The following is a 21,073-nucleotide window of genomic DNA, read 5'->3' as shown; positions in this document are numbered from 1 at the left end:
CGTGCTCGGATCCCCTGGGGGCTCAGCTGGGGGGCTGGAGCAGAAGGGCCGCCCCCAGCTTGTCGCTGGGACCCGACGGGGATCTCTGGCGAGGGGCGAAAGGGGCGCGAGCAGGATGAGGCCTCGGCAGGAAGGGCAGCAGGAACGAAAGGCCCCCATGATCGGCCCCTGGCGGCGCAGGGCGCGGGGGGGAGAGAGGAAGGCGGCGAGGGGGCTGCCCCCCAGGCGCCCCCTTGAAGAGGCTGCTCTCCGCGGGCGGGGCGGCCCTCAGCTCCCTCGCCGGCCCGCTCCTCCCGCCCCCAGCCCGACCCCGCCCCCCTCCGAAGCGGCCTGCGAGCGGCGGAGGAGCAGCGGCCGAGACTGAGGAGAGGGCGGAGGCCGCGGAAGCGGAAAGGCGCGCGCGAGGGGGGGGGTGTCCCTCTCTCAGGCCTCATCCTGCACTCGCCCCCCCCCCCCAAGAGCCCGAGAGGAAGGGCGCGCGCGTGGGGCCCGCGAGGCGAAGGAAGGGCCGCCCCGGCAGGAGGCGAGGGGCCTCGGGGACGGGCGAGGGGGTCCGCGCTGCCCCCTCCGACCACCTCAGAGCCGGGGAAGCGGAGGCAAGTAAGAGGTGCCCCGGAAGCGGCGCCCCGGCCTTCTGGGAGGAGGCGCCGTTCTGCCCCCTTCCTTCTTCCCCTGACAAATGGCCGCCTAATTTCCCCATCAGCCCCTCTTGCAGCTGGGACGTGGGAGCCCCGGGCCGAAGCTGCAGCTCTGCCTTAGAATCCCTGCTCAGATTTACAGAGCCTCCTGTGCACAAGATGATGCTCTAGGTAGGGCGGACCTGCAGTCCTATTCCCTGGCTACTGTACTACTACTACTACTACTATATAATAGTAATAGCAGTATTTGTATAGTAGTAGTACTACTACTACTACTACTCGGGACGCGGGTGGCGCTGTGGGTTAAACCACAGAGCCTAGGACTTGCCAATTGGAAGGTTGGCGAGCTCCCGTTGCTTGGTCCCTGCTCCTGCCAACCTAGCAGTTCAAAAGCATGTCAAAAGTGCAAGTACTGTTCTGGCAGGAAGGTAAACGGCGTTTCCATGCGCTGCTCTGGTTCACCAGAAGTCATGCTGGCTCCCTCGGCCAATAAAGCGAGATGAGCGCTGCAGCCCCAGAGTCGGCCACGACTGGACCTAATGGTCAGGGGTCCCTTTACCTTTACTACTACTACTGCTAAGCACTTGTGACCGGCCAGCTTGGGCCAGAGCCAGACGCTTTGCTAAAAGACTTGCAGGATATTATTTGTGTCCGTACCAATGGTCAGCTGTCTTCTTATAATTAAACTTAGAAGAGACTGTCTTACGGTTTGCAGAAGCAACTACCATGCTGGAAGTAGTTAGTGAAATTACTGACTGGGAAATTTGGGTATTCCCTGAAATTATAGGATCATTCAGAACTGTAGGGAGCAGTATTGCTCAGCCTTTGAACGGTGTTTAAATCTTAAAGGTTTTGCTCAACAGCATGAGATATGTAAAATGTTATGTAAAAAAATTATATGTAAAAAATTTGCTAACCATGCCTGTCAGAGCAGTTTCCTACGAGCTTATGTATGTCATGTTCCCAGCTCCTGCCAACCTAGCAGTTCAAAAGCACACCAGTGCAAGTAGGTAGGTACTGCTGCGAGAGGAAGGTAAACGGCATTTCCGTGCGCTTTGGTTTCCGTCACGGTGTCCCGTCCCACCAAAAGCAGTTTAGTCCTGCTGGCCACATGACCCGGAAAGCTGTCTGTGGACAAACGGTGGCTCCCTCGGAGCGCCGCACCCCATTGTCGCCTTTGACTGGACTTAACCACCCAGGGGTCCTTTACTTTTTTTACCTTTTAATGTTAAGACAACCTGTTGGCTCATGCTCAGAACAGGATATGATACCAGAAACATGGAAAACTAATCATTTTTTCCTCAACAATAATTTATTTTGATTAAAGTGGCTACACTTTTCACTGAACCACCATTTTTTCTCAGGCTGTGTTTTGGCAACATGCCACATTTATGTAATGGAAATATTAGTAACCTATCTCATGGGGTTGCTATAGTGGTCAATGATATTCAGCATTATAGTATGAGTTATAGGCTTGAATTCAGTGGCAAGGAAAGCGCCACTGCACACCTGACGGCCCTGGTGCGGGGCTTCTGTGGATGGCATTTGTTAGGTGGATCCTGACCACTGTGTTGTTCAGACACTTAGTTAAACTGATATAAGTGAAGCAGTGGAAAGCAATACTAGTCTCTTTCTTTCTTTCTTTCTTTCTTTCTTTCTTTCTTTTTTTTTTTTCCATTCCAGAAAGATTAGAACCCTGAGATGAAACCACACCAAACAATTCCTTTTTTTAGAACATTGCGTGTTCAGTGTTACTGCTCTCTCCAGCAGCGTCATCTTCCTTTACTTGTTAAGAGAGCTACTTGTTGGACAAAACTGAATACTTTTCAGCACAGCTGGGATTTGTGGAATACAGTTGCCCCTGTTGTAGCATTTAATAACTGGCCAAGGAGATATCACCAGACCTCAGGAACATTCTGGAACCTTGAAGCACTGCAAACGTATTTACAGACTTTAAGCCAAGAATACCAAAGAATGGAGAAATTGCTCAGTGATAGCTCAGTAAAAGAACACAGAAGAAGAGCTCTGAGCAAGAGACATGCTGAACTGTTCCCGCTTGCTGTGACATTTAAAGAAATTCAAGAGGCAGAAAAAGAACTTCAAGATTTGGAGATACTTTGTTCAAGTAAGTTATGCAGCTGTTTTGTTTTGCTTAGCTCACCTCCCCCTGCCATCTTCAAGACCTTTTGCTTAAATTTCATCTAATAGAGCAATTGTACCCTGACATCCACCAACTCTCTGTAGCTTTCTCCTCACCTGTTGGCTTTACAAGCCATTCCAAGTCTCTCCCACTTTCTTCTCAAATTCATGGGTTCATTAAAAGCAGTGTGCTTGGACCAGCAGCTATTTGCAGGATTCACTGAGGAAGTACTGTAGGAAGTACTTCTTTGAGTGTGTTTACAGAGATCTCTCAGTAAGGATCCCCTAGAGCAGGCATGTCCAACACATCGATTGCGATCGACCAGTCAGTCGCTGGATTGAGAGAGAGAAGCCCGGTGTGCTCTGACTGGCTCCTCAGAGAGAGAAAGGGCTGGTTTAGGGAGAGAGAGAGAAGCAGGGAAGAAGAATCACGGAGCAAGGAAGGAAGCAACTCGGAAGGGAAAGAGTTACCGACTGGCTCATCATATCTGTGTAAACTAATAAAAAATATAGTTTGACTTTTCTCACTTGTTTAGTTACTTGTCCATCTAGTAACTATTTGGATCTGTCATGATGATATCCAAACATAACTATGGTACAGTGGTACCTCGGTTTTCGAACAGCTTAGTTCCCGAACAACTTGGAACCCGAATGCTGCAAACCCAGAAGTAGGTTGTAGAGAAGTGGTGGTGGCTGGAGGTTTGTTCTCTCCTTCCTGCTACCACTACCTGCCCTGCTCATTGAGACCAAAAAGTCTGGATGCTATCCTAAAGTTCAAAGAGCCACATGAAGATACGTAGCTTGCCCAGAAAAGCTGCTGTCCCTTTCCCCAGCAAACTGTGATAAAATATTTGACTAGGGCAATAATATTGTCTGCTTTCACCACCCTCTTTTATGGGGAAGGAAAGAGCCTATTGTTTTCATTTAGTTCCTCCTCTCTCCTGTTGACCTACACACCCCTTCAATTTCATTTTTAGCAGAAGCCAAAACCCCTGCTTTCTTACGATTCTGATATTACCGTATTTTTCACTCCATAGGGCACACCTAATTTTCAGAGGGGAAAATCAAGGAAAAAAATATGATTTCCCCCCCCCCCCCAGCTCTGGGAGCAGCGGACAGGCTGCAGGCAGCCTGTGCACTTCTCCCAGACCTTCTCCCTGCTTTTGCGGGAGGTGAGGGAATTCCCCACCTCCCGCAAAAGCCCACAGTTTGGGGAGAAGGGGACAGAAGCCTGCAGCCTGTGCGCTTCTCCCAGACCTTCTCCCTGCTTTTGCGGGAGGTGAGGGAATTCCCCACCTCCCGCAAAAGCCCACAGTTTGGGGAGAAGGGGACAGAAGCCTGCAGCCTGTGCGCTTCTCCCAGACCTTCTCCCTGCTTTTGCGGGAGGTGAGGGAATTCCCCACCTCCCGCAAAAGCCCACAGTTTGGGGAGAAGGGGACAGAAGCCTGCAGCCTGTGCGCTTCTCCCAGACCTTCTCCCTGCTTTTCCCGCAGAAGCCGTGCGCTCTTTAAAGGGGCTGTGCGGCTTCTCCTGGCTTTTCTGGGAGGTGGGGGGATTCCCTCACCTCTCGCAGAAGCCGCGCGCTCTTTAAAGGGGCTGTGCGGCTTCTCCTGGCTTTTCTGGGAGGTGGGGGGATTCCCTCACCTCTCGCAGAAGCCGCGCGCTCTTTAAAGGGTGCATGGCTCCTGTGGCCTTTTCTACGGGGTGGGAGAAGGGACTGATGCAGCCAGTCAGTCCCTTCTCCCTCCTGGGGAAAAGCCCACAAGAGCGCACGGAGCTTGTGTACAGCTCTTGGGGGCTTTTCCCGCCTGCCTCCCCCCTGCATTTGCTCCATAGGACACACACACATTTTCCCTTGCTTTTTAGGAGGGAAAAAGTGTGTCCTATAGAGCGAAAAATATGCTACATAATTCCATTTCAAGGTTTTCCCCGTGTCCTTCATAGCACACTGCCTCAAATGTCTTTAGATGAGCATGGATGCAAATTTGCCATCTGTCCAGGCTGGACCTTGATGGAAGAATGTAGCACATGTCTACAGGAACTGTGTCAAGATGGTTCACAGAACAACAAAGGACAAAAGTGAAATAAAATTAAATGAGGCAGATGCACCCAAACTGTTTGTTTTAACAAGATTACTGAATGTTTACTTCTTCAACCACTTATCCCTAGAGCTAAACAGCTCAGAAGAGAAACCACTACTAGAACTTGCTCTAGAGGAAAAGGAGATTATTGACCAGAAGATCAGCGCTCTGTGTCGAAAGGTGAGCAGGGGACCATGGATAGATTTCCTGATCCAGCAATCAGTTTGAATGGTGATACGTATGGAGAATAGTGTGCACTAGACTCTTGTGTAGGAAAAACAAGGTTGTGTCTTCCCATTTATCTCTCAATGTGGCCAGCAGCCTGGAGTTTTTCTCTAGGGAAAAACGGTGCTGAAACTGTCCCCGCCCCCCGCAAGCCCTTCCATAGCAGGCTGCTGCTGCTGCTGTGCTGTGCTCACAAGGATCAATTTCCAATTGTGCAGGTGCTGGGCTTAACTATGGGAGGGAGAGGTGGGGAGGGGGAGGGGCAGCTATGGCCTGGGCTGGGGCTGGAGCCATCCAGCCTCTGAGGGGGGCAGAAAAAGAAGGGGAGCCAGGTTCTCTGTAGGATACAGAGCGGTGTTGGCCTCTCACACTGGATACTCTTCAGAATCAGAAGCAAAAACCATTTAAATCTGCAGTGTAGTACTGTGGTAGCCTGTGTTCTGAATATTTTCACAAAGCTTCCTAGCTTGTGAGAAACTATACCTACACATAAACTTCTGATTCACATTATGATACTGTGAATGAAAAAGTAGGTTATGCGTTCCTGTACATAAAACATTAGCGTGAACTTGCTCCTGAATATCAACCCCCCCCACTTTGTTTTCTGACTATTATTAGCATTGATAATATTTTCCACTTTGTACTTGTGAATTAAAAACCTATTTTATTTTTCAGATTTTCCAGATCTTGATACCAAGAGAAAAATATGATGACAGTGGTGTATTGTTAGAAGTAACATCTGGCAGGACAACTGGAGGTCAGCAAAGTCGCCACATAAAAACCACCCTCCTCCTAGTTATGGGGCTTTCCATTTTTGTCAGTTGTTTTGTGTTAGATATTAGATATTGATTTAACGAAGCTAAATTATTATTGGTGGTGGTGGTGATCCACAGTCAGAGGCAGTGCTTCGGAATACCTGTTGCTGGAAATGACAGGAGGGGAGAGGGCTGCTCTTGGGTCCCAGTCCTGCTTGCAGCTTTCCCACAAGTTGGCCCCTGTGAGACCAGGCTGCTGGGCTAGGTGGCCCTCAGCCTGCTCCTCTCCTTGTGGTGACAGCATTCTGCACAGCACTGCTCATATTGACATTTCAGTAGCATTCAGAGAAAACTCTTGCATTTCAGGTGACATTTGTCAGCAATTTACCAAAGAGGTATTTGACATGTACCGGAATTACGCTGATTACAAATGCTGGACCTTTGAGACTGTGAACTACACTCCAGCGGATTACGGTATGGCTGTAGCCTGTTATACTAGTCGCATAGATAACTTAAAAGATTGCCTTCACCCCTTTCCCCAACCTGTAATCTGTATTTAAAGGTGGGCTACACCATGCTGCTGCTCGTATTTTGGGAGACGACGTCTACAGGCATTTGAAATATGAAGGAGGGACTCACAGAGTGCAGCGAATCCCTGAAACAGGATTATCTTCCAGAATGCAGCGGATCCATACTGGCACCATGTCCGTGATTGTCCTCCCTCAGCCAGATGAGGTATTCATTTCAGTCGGTGTCTCTTGCTGTGTAACTCCATAAATGCTAGTTTCTAAGTACAATGTTTGTTAACTTAACCACAACACCACCTTACGTGATGTTCCGGGGGAAATAGCCGTGCCCATAACTGCCTCATGAGATGGGCCTGTTGTGCATGTGTCTGTCTTTTTAGTAGGTTTCTGGTGCTACTTCAGCTCTGCACAGGGAAGAAAAGCTGAGCTCCGGGCAAGCTGTGCAATCCCACCAAGAACTTCCTGACAGTAAGAGCTGTTCAACAGTGGAATTTGCTGCCAAGGAGTGTGGTGGAGTCTCCTTCATTGGAGGTCTTTAAGCAGAAGCTTGACAACCATATGTCAGGAGTGCTTTGATGGTGTTTCCTGCTTGGCAGGGGGTTGGACTCGGTGGCCCTTGTGGTCTCTTCCAACTCTATGATTCTATTCTATTCTATTCTATTCTATCCACCAGTCTCCATGGGCCAGGCCAGCTTGCTTTACTCCCATTTCTCTTAGGCACAAGGGATAACCAGAGGGGTGTGGGGTACTGCAGCTCCCATTGTCCCTGGCCATTGGCCACACTGGTTGAACTGGAGTTAGGAGCGAGCAGTGAGGTGACCAAGTTTGCTGATGATACGAAATTGTTCAGGGCAGTTAATTTAAAAAGAGATTGAAAAGATCTCCCAAAGGCCCACCTGTCAATCAAGTGGCATCCCGAAGCCAGGACTTCGAAGCACCATGCAGGCAGGACCATGCGGTTAAAAATGGTTTTTATCTCCGTTTTAGCCGTGCATTTGGGAATCCAGCCCAACTGAACAAGTTCAGTTCCTGCAGGAAATTCCCCTTAGCTGATGCGGGAGGAGGTCCGTGCTGCCTAGGGCTGAGCACTGTGGGGCTGCTTCAAAGGGCAGCACAGAGTGCGCTACGACTCCTATCACCAGGTGCTACTTTGAAAGCACTCTCAGCCAAGGCTAGCATCCCCTTTCCCAAACATTAGGGAGGGTGACCCAGAAGTCAAAGCTTCGCCATGGACCTCCATGCTTGTGGGGTGGAGGAGAGGTGCTGCTTCCTTGGACATTGTGTGCTGTCCCCAGAAAGGAAGAGGGACGTGCGGCTCAGCTGAGTTCTGCAACTGCTGTGTGGCTTCTCCCAACTTCCCATTTTGGAGGCTGATAGGGTCGGGGGGCGGCTGCATTAAAGAGCAGCACTGGTGAGTGGGGGGCAGTCTCCTCTCTTCTCCAGCAAAGGAAAATGGTGCACTCAAGCCTTGCTCCATTGAAGGAACAAAATTGGCCAATCCCTTTAAGCTCCTTAAAGGGTGGGTGGGCATGGCTTCCTCCAGACGGCCTGGCAGGCAAAATGGAGAGGTCTGGCCAGCCAGGTTTAACTCACAAGCCACAGCTTCCCCTCCCTGATGAAGAAGATACAGTGGTGCCTCGCAAGACGAAATTAATTCGTTCCGCAATTCTCTTCGTCTTGCGGTTTTTTCGTCTTGCGATGCACGGTTTCCCATAGGAATGCATTGAAAATCAATTAATGCGTTCCTAGGGAAACCGCCTTCAGACCAGGTCCGGGGACAGTCTGTCCCCGGACCTCTTCTGAAGGCTGGGGGGGGGGGCAAGGGCTTTTCTTCCCACCCCCAGCATTTTAAAAAACCCCGGGACAGCGGAGGACTTCTCCGCTGTCCGGGGCGATCTTAAAATGCTGGCGGGCGGCATTTTAAAATCGCCCCGGACAGCGGAGGACTTCTCCGCTGTCCGGGGCGATTTAAAAGCCCCTGGGAAGGCAGGCAGGGGGGACAAAGACTTTTGCCCCCCGCCAGCCTTCCTCTTCTGAAGGCTGGCGGGGGCGAAAGTCTTTGCTCCCCCCCCCGCCTGCCTTCAAAAGCTGTCCGGCCAAGGCTTCGCGGACCTCTCCGCCAGCAGCGGCAGCGCTGCCGCTGCTGGCGGAGGGTTGCCGGCATGCCGAAGCCTGCGCGCGCTGACATCAGCGCTCCCAGGCTTCGCGGACCTCTCCGCCAGCAGCAGCAGCGCTGCCGCTGCTGGCGGAGGGTTGCCGGCATGCCGAAGCCTGCGCGCGCTGACATCAGCGCTCCCAGGCTTCGCGGACCTCTCCGCCAGCAGCGGCAGCGCTGCCGCTGCTGGCGGAGGGTTGCCGCCATGCCGAAGCCTGCGCGCGCTGACATCAGCGCTCCCAGGCTTCGCGGACCTCTCCGCCAGCAGCGGCAGCGCTGCCGCTGCTGGCGGAGGGTTGCCGCCATGCCGAAGCCTGCGCGCGCTGACATCAGTGCCGCGAAGCCTGGGAGCGCTGATGTCAGCGCGCGCAGGCTTCGGCATGGCGGCAACCCTCCGCCAGCAGCGGCAGCGCTGCCGCTGCTGGTGGAGAGGTCCGCGAAGCCTGGGAGCGCTGATGTCAGCGCGCGCAGGCTTCGGCATGCCGGCAACCCTACAAAAGACGTCCGGGGGAAGCGGCTTCTTCCCCGCTTCCCCCGGACGTCTTTTGCAGCAAGGGGCTGCAGGGAGATAGCAATCTCCCTGCAGCCCCTTGCTGCAAAAGACGTCGGGGGGGCAGCAGGGAAGAAGCGCTTAGCTTCCCGCTGCCCCTGGACCTCTTTTGAAGCAAGGGGCTGCGGGGAGATAGCGATCTCCCTGCAGCCCCTTGCTGCAAAAGACGTCGGTGGGCAGCGGGAAAGAAGCGCTTAGCTTCCCGCTGCCCCTGGACCTCTTTTGAAGCAAGGGGCTGCGGGGAGATAGCGATCTCCCTGCAGCCCCTTGCTTCAAAAGAGAAGACCCGCTGTCCCCGGGGCAAGCTTCGTCTTGCGAAGCAAGCCCATAGGGAAATTCGTCTTGCGAGGCAACTCGAAAACGAAAAAACCTTTCGTTTTGCGAGTTTTTCGTCTCGCGAGGCGTTCGTCTTGCGGGGTACCACTGTACTTCTCCTCAACCAAACATAACCATACCAAACAAAAACAAAAAAGGGATTTAAAAAAAAATGCATGCAGCCCCAACATGGCTTCTTTGGCAGGTCTTCTGATTCTCTGAATAGGGTTAAGGGGGAAAAACACACACACAAACACCTTTGGGGGATGGACGCAGGCTTTCCCCATAAAATTCCGTGTAAGATAGTAAAATGTTCTCTCTCTCTCTCTCTCTCTCTCAAGGTGACAGTTAAAATAGATCCAAGAGATTTGCGTATAGATACATTTCGAGCCAAAGGGGCAGGAGGACAGCATGTCAATACAACAGACAGTGCTGTTAGAATTGTACACATTCCCACAGGTAACCCTTGTATAGTTTGTTTTATCTTTGCTCCCCTTTTCACAGAAACATGCACATCACATATATAGGAACCAGTATTCAATTTGTGATACGCAGGCTGTCTTCTGTGGCTATGCTAAAAAAGAGGACTGATGCAGATTCCTGGGGGACAGTGCTCCTTAGAGGAGTGGATGGGGCAACTAGCCAGATGGGCAGGGTACAAATAAAATCATCATCACCACCATCTATTTATAATCTATTTGTATTCTCTGCTTTCTGTTCTTTAACTAGTTACAGATCCATAAGAGGGCCTGTTCCTTTATCCTGTGAGTTTTCCTTTATCCTTTTAAGTTTTTTTGCTGAGGGAGGGACTGTATCAAAAGCTTTTTTGAAAATCTCCTTATACAATGTCTGAAGGATCATCCCTATCCTTGTTGCCGCTGCCCAAGCCTCTCTTGCCCAGGTACAGTTGGGGGCGCACTTTAAGGCGGTGGACCACCAGCCGCATCTCCACCTGCCCTTGCATGATGTCACATACGACATCTGGTGTGTTGTGGTTTGGGGGGAACAACCTCATAGGCCAAAGTGGAACACCTCCAGGGCCCAGAACAAGCTGCCAGCTGGAGATTCTTCAACACTATTTCCCTCCTTTCCTCAGACTCTCTTCCTGAGAAAATTGACCAAGGCATAAGGATCTGTCTAGATGTATTGTTTGTTATAATGTAAATATATAGTAAATTACAAGAAAGGAGATTCTGACTAAACATCAGGAAGAACTTTCTGACAGTAAGAGCTGTTCGACAGTGGAACAGTCTCCCTCGGGAGGTGGTGGACTCTCCTTCCTCGGAGGTTTTTAAGTGGAGGTCAGGTGGCCACCTGTCATGGAGCTTTAGCTGGGATTCCTGCCTTGCAGGGGGTTGGGCTAGAAGGGATTGGGTCCCGTCCAACTCTACAATTCTGTGATTCTTTGATTCTGTTTTTCTGGAAATAATTTTTCATGGATAATATTTTTTGTGATTATGCCAGAAAAATAGTTTTAAAATACATAAAATAAGAAGTTTATAGATGGGAACTTAAACTTCATAGTGTCTGTGTACATTTTTGTTTCTTGGAGCACAGGATTTTCCATTTTACCAAATGGGAGGAGTAGCCCTGCCTGGTCAGCTTAGCATGAATAATTTGCAAGACATGGTCACTTATTTCCAAAACTTATGCAGGCAGGGATTATCTGATGAAAGCTTTCTAAAAATTCTAAAGGGTTAACCACTGAGTGCCAAGAAGAGCGATCTCAGCAAGTGAATAGAGAAACTGCTCTGCGGACCTTGAGAGACAAGCTGTACCAGCAGACCATCGAGAGAGAGCTGAGGCAGAGTCAGAGCGCCAGGAAACTGCAGGTGAGAAGATGGGCCACTGCTTCCCTTAGGTGCTCCCTGTGTGGAAAGGGGGGGGGGGAGCTCTGCAATTGGCCTCACTCCGTAAGCAGGGGGTTTCTAGGCAGGAGGTTTTGGATTCCGCCTCTGACATCACCACAAAGCAGGTCTGAAGCTCGTCAGTGACAATCACATTTAAATAAAAATCCAGGATACATGAATTGATTTCTGTGGGACAGCATTCACTTCACCAGGAAAGGTTGGCATGCAGTATGTGAGCAAACCAGTAATCTAGGCAATGGGTGCCCCCCCCCCGGCAGCCTTCTTTTTTGGGGTCTAATTAGCTGGATTTCTCTCCCTGAGTTTCAGTCCTTGCTATGACTTCATACATTGACTGAAGGCAGGACCAAATTAGTTTCTCACAAAACACATGAGATACCTGCATATTTTGCCTTATAGCTTTGGTTCTACAAGCGCTAGAAAGTTTTATTTAAAATAATGAAAACCAAGGATTGGGGGGATTATGGCCTGGGGGGGGTGGCTGCCTCTTGCTGCAGATGCCCAAGGATCAAGGCCTTTGAGCGACTTTGAATGCATTTTGCACTTGTATAATTGCAATAATTACAACTCATCTCATAAGGTTATTGTAATAAATTATCTATTATAAAGCACCTAGATTGAAAACAGTAAAGCTACAATGCAAAAGTAAATTAGATTTTAAGACCTGCATTCTGAATTGTCACTTTGCATACAAAATAAGTACTATATTTTAATAGGCTTTATAGGTTATTTTATGGCTTTTATTGTAATGTATTGTTCTTTTTCTGATTTTATGTTGTGCTTGGAGTCTCCTTTTGTAGCAAGTGACTAATAAATTGAATTAAACATAATAAATTCTCAAGTGTTGAAAAATGTGTAGACACTGACCAATAATAATAAATGCTGAGCTATTGAGACTATAGCAAAAATGTTTTAATTATTACATTTTTTAATTTGTGAAACAAAACAAAATGTTATTTTGCAGTTGGGGACAAGAGCCCAGTCAGAGAGAATTCGCACATATAACTTCCACCAAGACCGAGTCACTGACCACAGGGTTACCTATGAAATCCGTGACATCAAGGTATTTGTCTCTTAAAGGGTTCTCCTATGTTGGCCTGGAGCCTCCATCTTCTCCAGTAATGCAAGACCCTGCAGCAGTGCATGGAAACCCTGTTGCCCAATACTCTTTTCACTGGGACTTTTGCATGTTGCACCATTCAGCTTCAGCTCTTCCCCTTTACAGTGGCACTCAGAAGAGGCTGTGCAACAGTCCGTTGCGGTGGGGGGGGGCACTTCTGTTTGTGGCTCCAGCCATTACATTCCTTCATGGGGTGGTGAATGCCCCTTCCTTGGAGGTTTTTAATTTTTTCCCCCAAATCATATTTATTATTTTCAGTAGATAAACATAGTAAAAAAAGAAAAGATTAACAATAATAAAAACAAACAAAAAAAGGAGAAAAAAGATTCATACAACATATTACCACTTAATTAATTAAAATTAAGTACCATCCATCTTCATAAACATAGTATTTGACTTCCTTGAATCTCTTCCATCTGAATTTCTTAGTAATTATATGTAGCAGTTTCCAATATCAGAATTTCAAAAAACCATATCACAGTCCTAATCATATTACATAGCTTTCCTTATCATACATTTTCTTATTTATAAATTTAATTCCATTTTAATCCTAGGCCTAATTTTAATCCTAAAACCTCCAGGACCACAATAAATGATAGAGGGGAAAGTGGGCACCCTTGCCTGATTCCTTTCTCAATTTTAATTTCTTCCGATACCATTCCTTGGAGGTTTTTAAGCAGAGCTGGGATGGCCCCCTGTCAGGGGGCTGGACTGGAGGACCCTGGGACCCCTTCAAACTCTGCTGTTCTATGATTCTGCAATTCCATGCCTGCTGAGCATGCTTTGTCTTCAGGGGCCTGTGGCTTTGGCTTTTCTTCATTTGGGGATCTTTGGAGTATGTTTCTTATGCCTAAAATCTTTTGTTTATTCTATTGATGTATGTGGACAGCGGTCTCTCCTGTCCCTGGGTACATTTTAAAATAGCTTTAAAATAGTGAGCCAGGAAATGAACTATACAGACAATGAGATGCTTATTTCTATCTTATTATGTCTGTGTTCTTCTTCCTTCCTCCTCTTCCTGCTGCTCCATCCCATTCTCCCTCACACTCAGTTGCCAGCTTTTCCTCTTCTCTTTCAGCCAGTGTCCCATGCCACCAAGTCCTTACAGAGCGGTTTTTGTGGTTTCCTCTCAGGGATTTTTTCACAAGAATTTTTCAGAATCTGCAGATTTCAGGTTCTCATAAATCTGTTAGTAACTTCTCTCATGTATGTTAGTGGTGCCATTTTTGGCTACAGCTTTGTAGGCAAAGGAGAACTTGAATCTGACATAGAAGGGGTGTTATAATTAATGTGGCCGAAAGCAACTTCACAAGTAGACCATGAACATGTCCATAAGCTGCTTACTGATGTATTCCAAACTCATGTTGATCCTTTCAGTCCACAGTAACGTGTTTTATTTCCCTCCATCTTTTAATAGGAATTCTTAAGTGGGAAGAAACTCCTGGATGAACTAATCAGCAAACTCTTAGAGGCTGCAGAGATGGAATCTCTGATGGAACATTTGGAAAACAATTTAAAATCTCTGCAAGCAGACTCCTGACTTGAAAAGTGTAATGGATGCAAATGCTTTTAATTGGCTTGCAAAATTTAACAAACCTCACAGAAGTATGAGTGCTGTTCTGCATTTTAATATTTCATTATCACTGTCGCTGACTTTATGGCTGTGACCTAAACAAATGGCATATAAAAGCATGTAGAACTTCATGCAAAGACAAAGGTTTGTCTGGTGCTTTATTTCAGGCTCCATAGTTGCAAATCATACAAATAAAATTTTTAAAGGGATGGGTGCAGCTTGACTAATCAGACTGGCAAACACACACACTTATCCATGGAAGACGCAACTCAGTTTTCAAGCTGTTGAGACACAGCTTCCAGGGAAGAGCTAGCATGTTAGCCCATATAATCTGCAACATGTAGTGTGCAGAAAATGGGAAATCAGTCAAGTAGGCATCATACTGATGACTTCCAGGAAACATGGTGGGCTGAAGAGAGCTCTCCTGGAGACTCCTGCACCACCTGAGAAAACCCAGGCCCTCCATGTGCAGGATAGCGCAGAGCAGCAGCCGCTTGGAATGAAAAAGAGGGAGAGAAAACCACACCGTCCCCAGGGAAGCAGCAGGGAGATCACCACGCAATGGAACCTCTCCGGGTCCTGGCACAAGCTTCTTCTCCAGCTTCCCTGTGGAGGCAGGTAGACTCTCCCTGACATGCCCCCCCCCCAGCACAAGACACAGCAACCCGACCCCTCCCATGAAGAAATTACATCCCAGAGAGAGAGGACTTTAAGAAACTATGTGACTGAGAGTCCGCTGGTGGCACTGCAACTGCAAGCAATCAACAGCAGCCAAGCATTCCCTCTGAATTCTTGCTTTGCCAACAAAACTAAGGCTCCCATCCACGTGACGCTGACAGAAAAGCACCGCTCATATACCTCATAAGGAATGAAAGTTTACTGCCCCCCTTCTCTCTCTCTGTTATCTTCCCACTTCTCTTTCCCACTCAGCCCCACATTGCTTACAACAAATAGGTCTCTAATGGACCCATATGAAGGACTCTGTGACTTGAAAACAAGAGACACTAAATGTACTTTTGTAAGTCATGGAAAATCTTTTAATGAAAACATTTTTTAAAAAATGTCTGCATCATACCACACGTGTCTGTGTGCCAAGAGTCTTTTAAACAAGTCAAATCCAGGTGATCAAAAACTCATTTCCAAAGTAGTTAACATCTATTCCATCTTGTAACTTTTAGGCCTTTTCTGGTTTATTTATATTGTCTTAAGATTCAGAATCACAAAATGATTATGATTATTTTACATTTCAAAAGTGGGAAAAAGTGATAGTCTCACAAATACACCATCAACAATAGTATATAATTAGGAGAACTAATCTCAGTCCTGAAGCAGCATGAAATCATTACAGATATTCTAGATTCATATGTTAAAGTCCAAAGAAAAGTAAATACATTAACTGATTTATTTTTTTAAGATTTTCTAAGCTGCTTAAAACCTAATCTGTACTAAATTCTTTATTTTGTGAAAGCCTAGAGATGTTGTGCTGTTGACTTCAGCAGGAGTCACAGTTCAGCCTAGCTCTGCCGTCGTGGAGCTGAACACTCCTAGGTGTATTTGCGACTAAGCTCGTTAATTTTCATAAACCCTTCTTTGTTGTTAATAGTCTTGTACACAGTAACGAGAAAGGGAAAAGCAGATGGTAACTCCACCCGCCTGCTCAGTTTCTGGTGTCCCCAGTGAAGACACCGAAGCTTGTCTGCCAGGTCTTTCCTTCCTGACCTTTCTAGAGCATCCTGAAGCAGTTTGGTCTTGTTAAGTTTGTGCCATGATTGTTCGTACCTGCATGTGAAGGGGGGAGAGGAGGGTGCATAGTGGTTACCAAAGGCTCCAAAGCCATTTGGATAGTCTTCAAAAGTGCTGAACCCAATTAACAATTGCTCTGGCATTTCATCTGTACTTTGACATATCATTTCCTAAGGCTAATGGCAGATAGACTGGTGCACAAGTGCATTTCTTGTATAGTCAGCTCTGGCCAGAGGCATACGTGCATTAGCTGCATCTTGATAGGACTACTGTAATGCTCTCCTTGTGGGTCTGTCCTTGAAAACTACTTTGGTTGGTACAAAATGCAGCTGCTAAGATCTTGACTGGGGCAGGCGTTGGGACTTTCATTAGTTGCCAGTTCATTTCCAGGTTCAAGTCATGGCACTGCAATTACTGAAGGACCAGCCCTTGCGGTGGCGTGGCAAGACACCAACCGGGCATTGGCCTCAGCTAATTAAAAAGAGTGCCTCGAGTCCTTGAGGCAAAACTGGATGAGTAACTCTAGGTGGAATCAACATCATCTCATTGCCTTGGGCTGATCTTAGACCAGTGCTTGTTCTAAGCAGCAGGGTTTGATCATTTTTAAAGAGAGAGTACTTGCAAAAGAGAATAATTAACTGTGGAATATTTTGTGTGTATCACATTAATTACAATCCATGCTTGCCTCTTCCTCTACCCAGGTGGCAGAGAGGCTACATCGGTGACCAGCATTTATTTAACGCAGTCAGATGGCAGCATACATGTTGCTGTTGTGAATTCTATCTTTTTAGCCATTATCTCTGAGGTGCCATTGTTTCTGTGAAGGAAATGCAAAAATCATGCTCAAAACTAAAATAAAGGATATGTACCTTCTGCTCTGACCTACTTACCAATGCTCCAGCATTTTCTGGGCTTGAGCTGTCTTTTTTGTGGTAGCTGCACGAAAGTGGTTTATCTCCACACGACTGAATCCCAGCTCAGAGGCTACCAAGGTCCATTCAAAACCCAGTTGCTTGCCCAGTTCTTGCACTGATTTGAGGTTAATGACAGCATCCTATTGAATTTATATTTGTGTATTAATTCAGAGGGCGTTCTTTTCTGGACATATTGAGGGACCTGTTAAACCAGTTTTGTACAGTGCAATCTACATAGATTTTGCTACACAAACAAATGACTATATTATTAATCATCACCATCTTAGAGCGATTACACTAGATTCTACTTATATTGCTACTTTCCTTCTTTCTCGCCTATACTGTATACCAGGCATAGGCAAACTCGGCCCTCCAGATGTTTTGGGACTACAACTCTCATCATGCCTAGCTAACAGGACCAGTGGTCAGGGATGATGGGAATTGTAGTCTCAAAACATCTGGAAGGCCAAGTTTGCCTATGCCTGGTGTATACTGTAATTACTTTCTCTTTTACATGGGCTTTCCCCCCAGGATATTGTTCTGCGTAGGTACAAGGAAACTAGGAATGCAAATAGATTAGTTTTTGATAGCACAACACCATAGCCATATTTCACTCAACACCAAATGGTAATTGGAAACGGCTGCCTTAGTTTCCATTTCTTTAATGCAGAAAAAGTCTTGCTGCCAGCAGCCATATCACATTAACCCCCAAGGTCTTGAAAAGGGTTGCAATTAGGCAACTGTGTTTCAAAACGTGAAGAAAGCATGCAAATTTGTGTCCTTACTCATGATGCAGGTCAAGTGGTATGTTCACAGAAAAAATAGGCATGCCTTTAACAAAAAAAGAGGGCTGTTGAGCAACATTTAAGATGTCCCGTGGCATCTTAAATTATTACTTATGTATTACCAAAACTTACCATCAAATGAGCAGTTTAATTCTTTTGGTTCCTAGCAGTGGCGTAGCGTGGGGGGTGCCAGGGGTGCCGGCCGCACCAGGCGCAACATTTGGGGGGGCGCGTTTGGCCGGCCCTCCTCGAGGAAGCAGGAACCCCACTGTCCTCAGACCTCCTCTGAAGGCTGGCGGTGGGGCGGAGAAACCTCCTCCCGCCGCCAGCCTTCGGAAGGCTGCTCCGAAGCCTGGCGGTGGGGCGGAGAGACCTTCTCCCCGCGCCAGCCTTCGGAAGGATGCTCCGAAGCCTGGCGGTGGGGCGGAGAGACCTTCTCCCCGTGCCAGCCTTCGGAAGGATGCTCCGAAGCCTGGCGGTGGGGCGGAGAGACCTTCTCCCCGCGCCAGCCTTCGGAAGGATGCTCCGAAGCCTGGCGGTGGGGCGGAGAGACCTTCTCCCCGCGCCAGCCTTCGGATGGCTGTCCTGAAGACTTGTGGTGGGAGCAGTGGCGTAGCGTGGGGGGTGCAGGGGGGCCTGCTGCACCTGGCGCAACATCTGGGGGGGGGCGCGGAAGAGACTCGAGTGCTAAAATCCACGGGTTAGGGGGCGCAAATTACTTGCCTTGCCCCGGGTGCTGAGAACCCACGCTACGCCACTGGTTCCTAGACAAATACACTTGTGGGGCCTCTTGTTTCAGTGGGTACAGGTGGGTATATCTGCTCATAGCTGGGCAATCATTTGACCATTCTTTGAATATTTGTTTGACCTCTCACTGTACCATCAGTGTTTAGGTTTGAAGCTGGTGGGAAATGCCAATCAAGGGAATGTTTGTATGCCTAATAGAAAGTTACTGGTAGGTTGCCTTCCTGACAGCATAAGGAAAGCAGGGCTGCAGCTTCCCTTCTGGTCGTACTTGAAGCAAGTTGCTTGTGGGAGGCAAAAAGGCACCAGAAACACAGATAATAGCATTATCTTTTTCTCATCTGTTATCATTCAACATTCTGTCCATGTTAAGACTTTCGTTGACTCATTCACAAAATATAAGACAGGGTTGCATGACAAACCAGGTTACGAAGTCCCACCTCACACTTTGAAATCTGATTTTTAAAGACAAGCCTCCTATGATTGCTGGAAAAGATGTACCGGTACAAGTGAACAACCATGTGATCAGGAACTGTGCATGCAAAGTATTGAACTCACTTTCTGAAGCTAGAAGTGCTTGTGTATGATTCAGAATAAGCAGTCTGAAGAAAAGTCAAAAGGTCAGCTTACCTCCTGGGCTTTATTTGGCATTCTGTTTCACACTTGTTAACTCCTTTATTTTTAGTAAATCTGTTGGGATGGTAGAAAATGTTTCCCCCCACTAAATAATAGTAGTACTTTCAATAATAATTTTGCACTATTTTCATTATCATTTGAGTAATTAATCTTGTGACCCAAGCCTGTATAATTTATTCTATAATTTAGTCTACTGATAATTTGATAATATTTATATGAAAAATATAATTGGATCAACTCTTTAGTGATTGGTGGAGCATTTATTCACTCTTTACAATTGGAGTCAGTATGAGGGAACAGATTATAATTTTTGTTTTGGCTGTTGGTACTTTAACTCAAATTCCCAGCTACTCTTGGCAGCCCAAAGCATGTTTTCCCTGAACTCAGCCTCATTATTTGCAAGCTTCTAGTTAGTGTGCAAAGGATTACAACCTGGGAACCTAAGTAAAAATATCTCCAGTATATATTACCTGACAGAATTGCTGTGAGAATTATAACACTATAAATATTGTATTTTTTTTGCCTGAGTATATGCAAGGCAGCATACAAAGTTAAAAAGATATAACAACAGAATATGCTAAAACACGTTTTTAAATAACAGTAGCAAACAGACCCCATAATAAATTATTGTTAACAATTATTCATAATCTCCCAATAGCCATTAAAACTCTACTTGCTTATGAAAGTACATTTCAGAGTCAACAAAGCTGCTTTCTGACATACCTTGTTTCTGTGTTTTATTCAATAATTGCTCTTCTTCCTATTATACAACTTCTTGTTAAATACATATATTTTAAAATACTATTTTCTGTGCTATTTTGAGCAGTTGGTATGCTAAAATATTACTTAAAATATTACGTTTCTGAGGTACCTTTGCAAAAGAAGTATCTAATGAAAACTGATTTAAGTTAAGAGAACTCTTTGAATATACTCTTGCATGTTGCTAGGCAGCGACTGCAACATGCACTCCTGTTAAAATAGTTAATTTTTAAAATGCTTAACTGAGAACTGTTTGTTACTGTTTGTACATCCAAAGAAGTTATTTCCTCAAAACTCTTCTTGAATAGCCTTTTTTGCTCCACCACATAATAATTTGAGTCGTGCAGCTCCAAAGAACACATCGTTTTATTAGAGACTGAGGGTCACCATTGCTTTCCCCATTTAAAACACAGCTGCCGCCGGTGGACATTACAGCTGTTGGGGTGGGAAGTGGGAAGCCCAACGGTTCAGTTGGAGCCAGAGTCAAAGGCAGGCAGAGCCAAGCAAGGTGAGTTTTCTCCCCATCCTCCCTGGGGAAGTTCTACAAGGGCGACAGGAGAAGGAAGCTCTCAGGCAAACAAAAGGATGACTTGGTATGGGGAAAAGTGGTGGGTGGGTGAGGGGTGGGTGCTGAGCTAGAAGGGCAAAGCCAGAGAGGGGAAACCCAGAGCTGCATCAGACCCAAGGTGACTTGTTCCGGAAGCTCTGCTAACGCCATCTTGGTAGCCAAGATAACCCCACAATTCATTGGTAGAGGTTGTATCAATGAGCTCATGCGTGTTTATGTTCACTTGCTTTTTTTTTAAAAAAAATTCTTTTTATTAATTTTCAATCACCATACAGAAAAAAACAAATAAACAAAACAAAGAAAAAAGAAAACAACGACCAAAACAGAAAAACATAAACAGACCAAAAAACAGACATTAATTAACAACAAATAATAGTTGACTTCCCTCCATCTCGGTTTTGGATTATGTACAATAATAATTCCATTCTGCAGTTTTCATTTTATAACATCTACGCATCGCAAGGATTATGTTAAACCTACTGTGATTTTTAGATCTCTAGAATTTATTTCCATGTATTTTATAAATTTCGTCCAATCGTCAATAAACTGTACCTTTTTGCTGTCTGATATTCTGCGTCATTTTTGCCAATTCTAAGTATTCAAATACAGTAATTTAATTTGCCACTCTTTAACGGTCGGGATATTTGGGGTTTTCCAATTTTGTGCTATCAGAATCCTGGCAGCTACAGTTGCATATTGAAACATTATGTGGTCTTCTTTCTTAATCTCATCTCCGATCATTCCCAGAAGGAAGGCTTCGGGTTTTTTTAACGAAGGTGTATTTAAATATTTTTTTCAATTCATTGTATATGGATTCCCAATTTTTTTTTATTTCTTCACACTTCCACCACATATGGTAGAAACTTCCTTCTTTGGTTTTGCACTTCCAGCACCTTTTATCTCAGGTCTTATACATTTTTTCCAATTTCACAGGGAATTGATGTACCAACGGTACATCATCTTTTCCATATTTTCTCT

At 46.4% G+C, this 21,073-nt stretch overlaps 1 protein-coding gene and 1 long non-coding RNA gene across 3 annotated transcripts; one reads left to right on the top strand and one right to left on the bottom strand.

The window, feature by feature from the left end:
- The first annotated feature begins 490 nt into the window (after positions 1-490).
- On the top strand, positions 491-14,089 carry MTRF1 (mitochondrial translation release factor 1). Of its 2 annotated transcripts, none has more exons than XM_081206004.1 (10): positions 491-600; positions 2,326-2,763; positions 4,947-5,038; positions 5,759-5,840; positions 6,205-6,312; positions 6,401-6,573; positions 9,727-9,844; positions 11,081-11,217; positions 12,218-12,316; positions 13,791-14,089. In XM_081206004.1, the coding sequence occupies exons 2-10, from the start codon at positions 2,340-2,342 to the stop codon at positions 13,911-13,913; spliced, it is 1,356 nt and encodes a 451-aa protein (XP_081062130.1). In that variant the 5' UTR covers positions 491-600; positions 2,326-2,339; the 3' UTR covers positions 13,914-14,089. The 2 variants fall into 2 exon arrangements, with proteins under 2 accessions (XP_081062130.1, XP_081062129.1); XM_081206003.1 differs by lacking the exon at positions 491-600 and adding an exon at positions 694-809 and having other exon boundaries at positions 2,322-2,763.
- Positions 14,090-14,960: 871 nt separating this feature from the next.
- LOC308593558 lies at positions 14,961-19,670 on the bottom strand. Its single transcript, XR_014011003.1, has 4 exons — positions 19,492-19,670; positions 18,763-18,822; positions 16,580-16,743; positions 14,961-15,725 (listed from the first exon to the last, which is right to left on the bottom strand). It is a non-coding gene; the product is annotated as an uncharacterized lncRNA (long non-coding RNA).
- Positions 19,671-21,073: the final 1,403 nt, after the last annotated feature.

The sequence above is a fragment of the Podarcis bocagei genome (genome assembly GCF_964188305.1).
Source record: "Podarcis bocagei genome assembly, chromosome: 8".
NCBI classification, from domain to species: Eukaryota; Metazoa; Chordata; class Lepidosauria; order Squamata; family Lacertidae; genus Podarcis; species Podarcis bocagei.
This window is presented reverse-complemented; position numbering and strand designations above follow the sequence as displayed.

Excerpts from the sequence above, each read along its gene's own strand:
- MTRF1 (XM_081206004.1), top strand. The coding sequence starts at position 2,340 with ATGAAACCACACCAAACAATTCCTTTTTTTAGAACATTGCGTGTTCAG. Across the intron at positions 5,039-5,758 it reads TCAGCGCTCTGTGTCGAAAG|ATTTTCCAGATCTTGATACC; the intron begins GTGAGCAGGGGA and ends TTTATTTTTCAG. Across the intron at positions 12,317-13,790 it reads ATGAAATCCGTGACATCAAG|GAATTCTTAAGTGGGAAGAA; the intron begins GTATTTGTCTCT and ends ATCTTTTAATAG.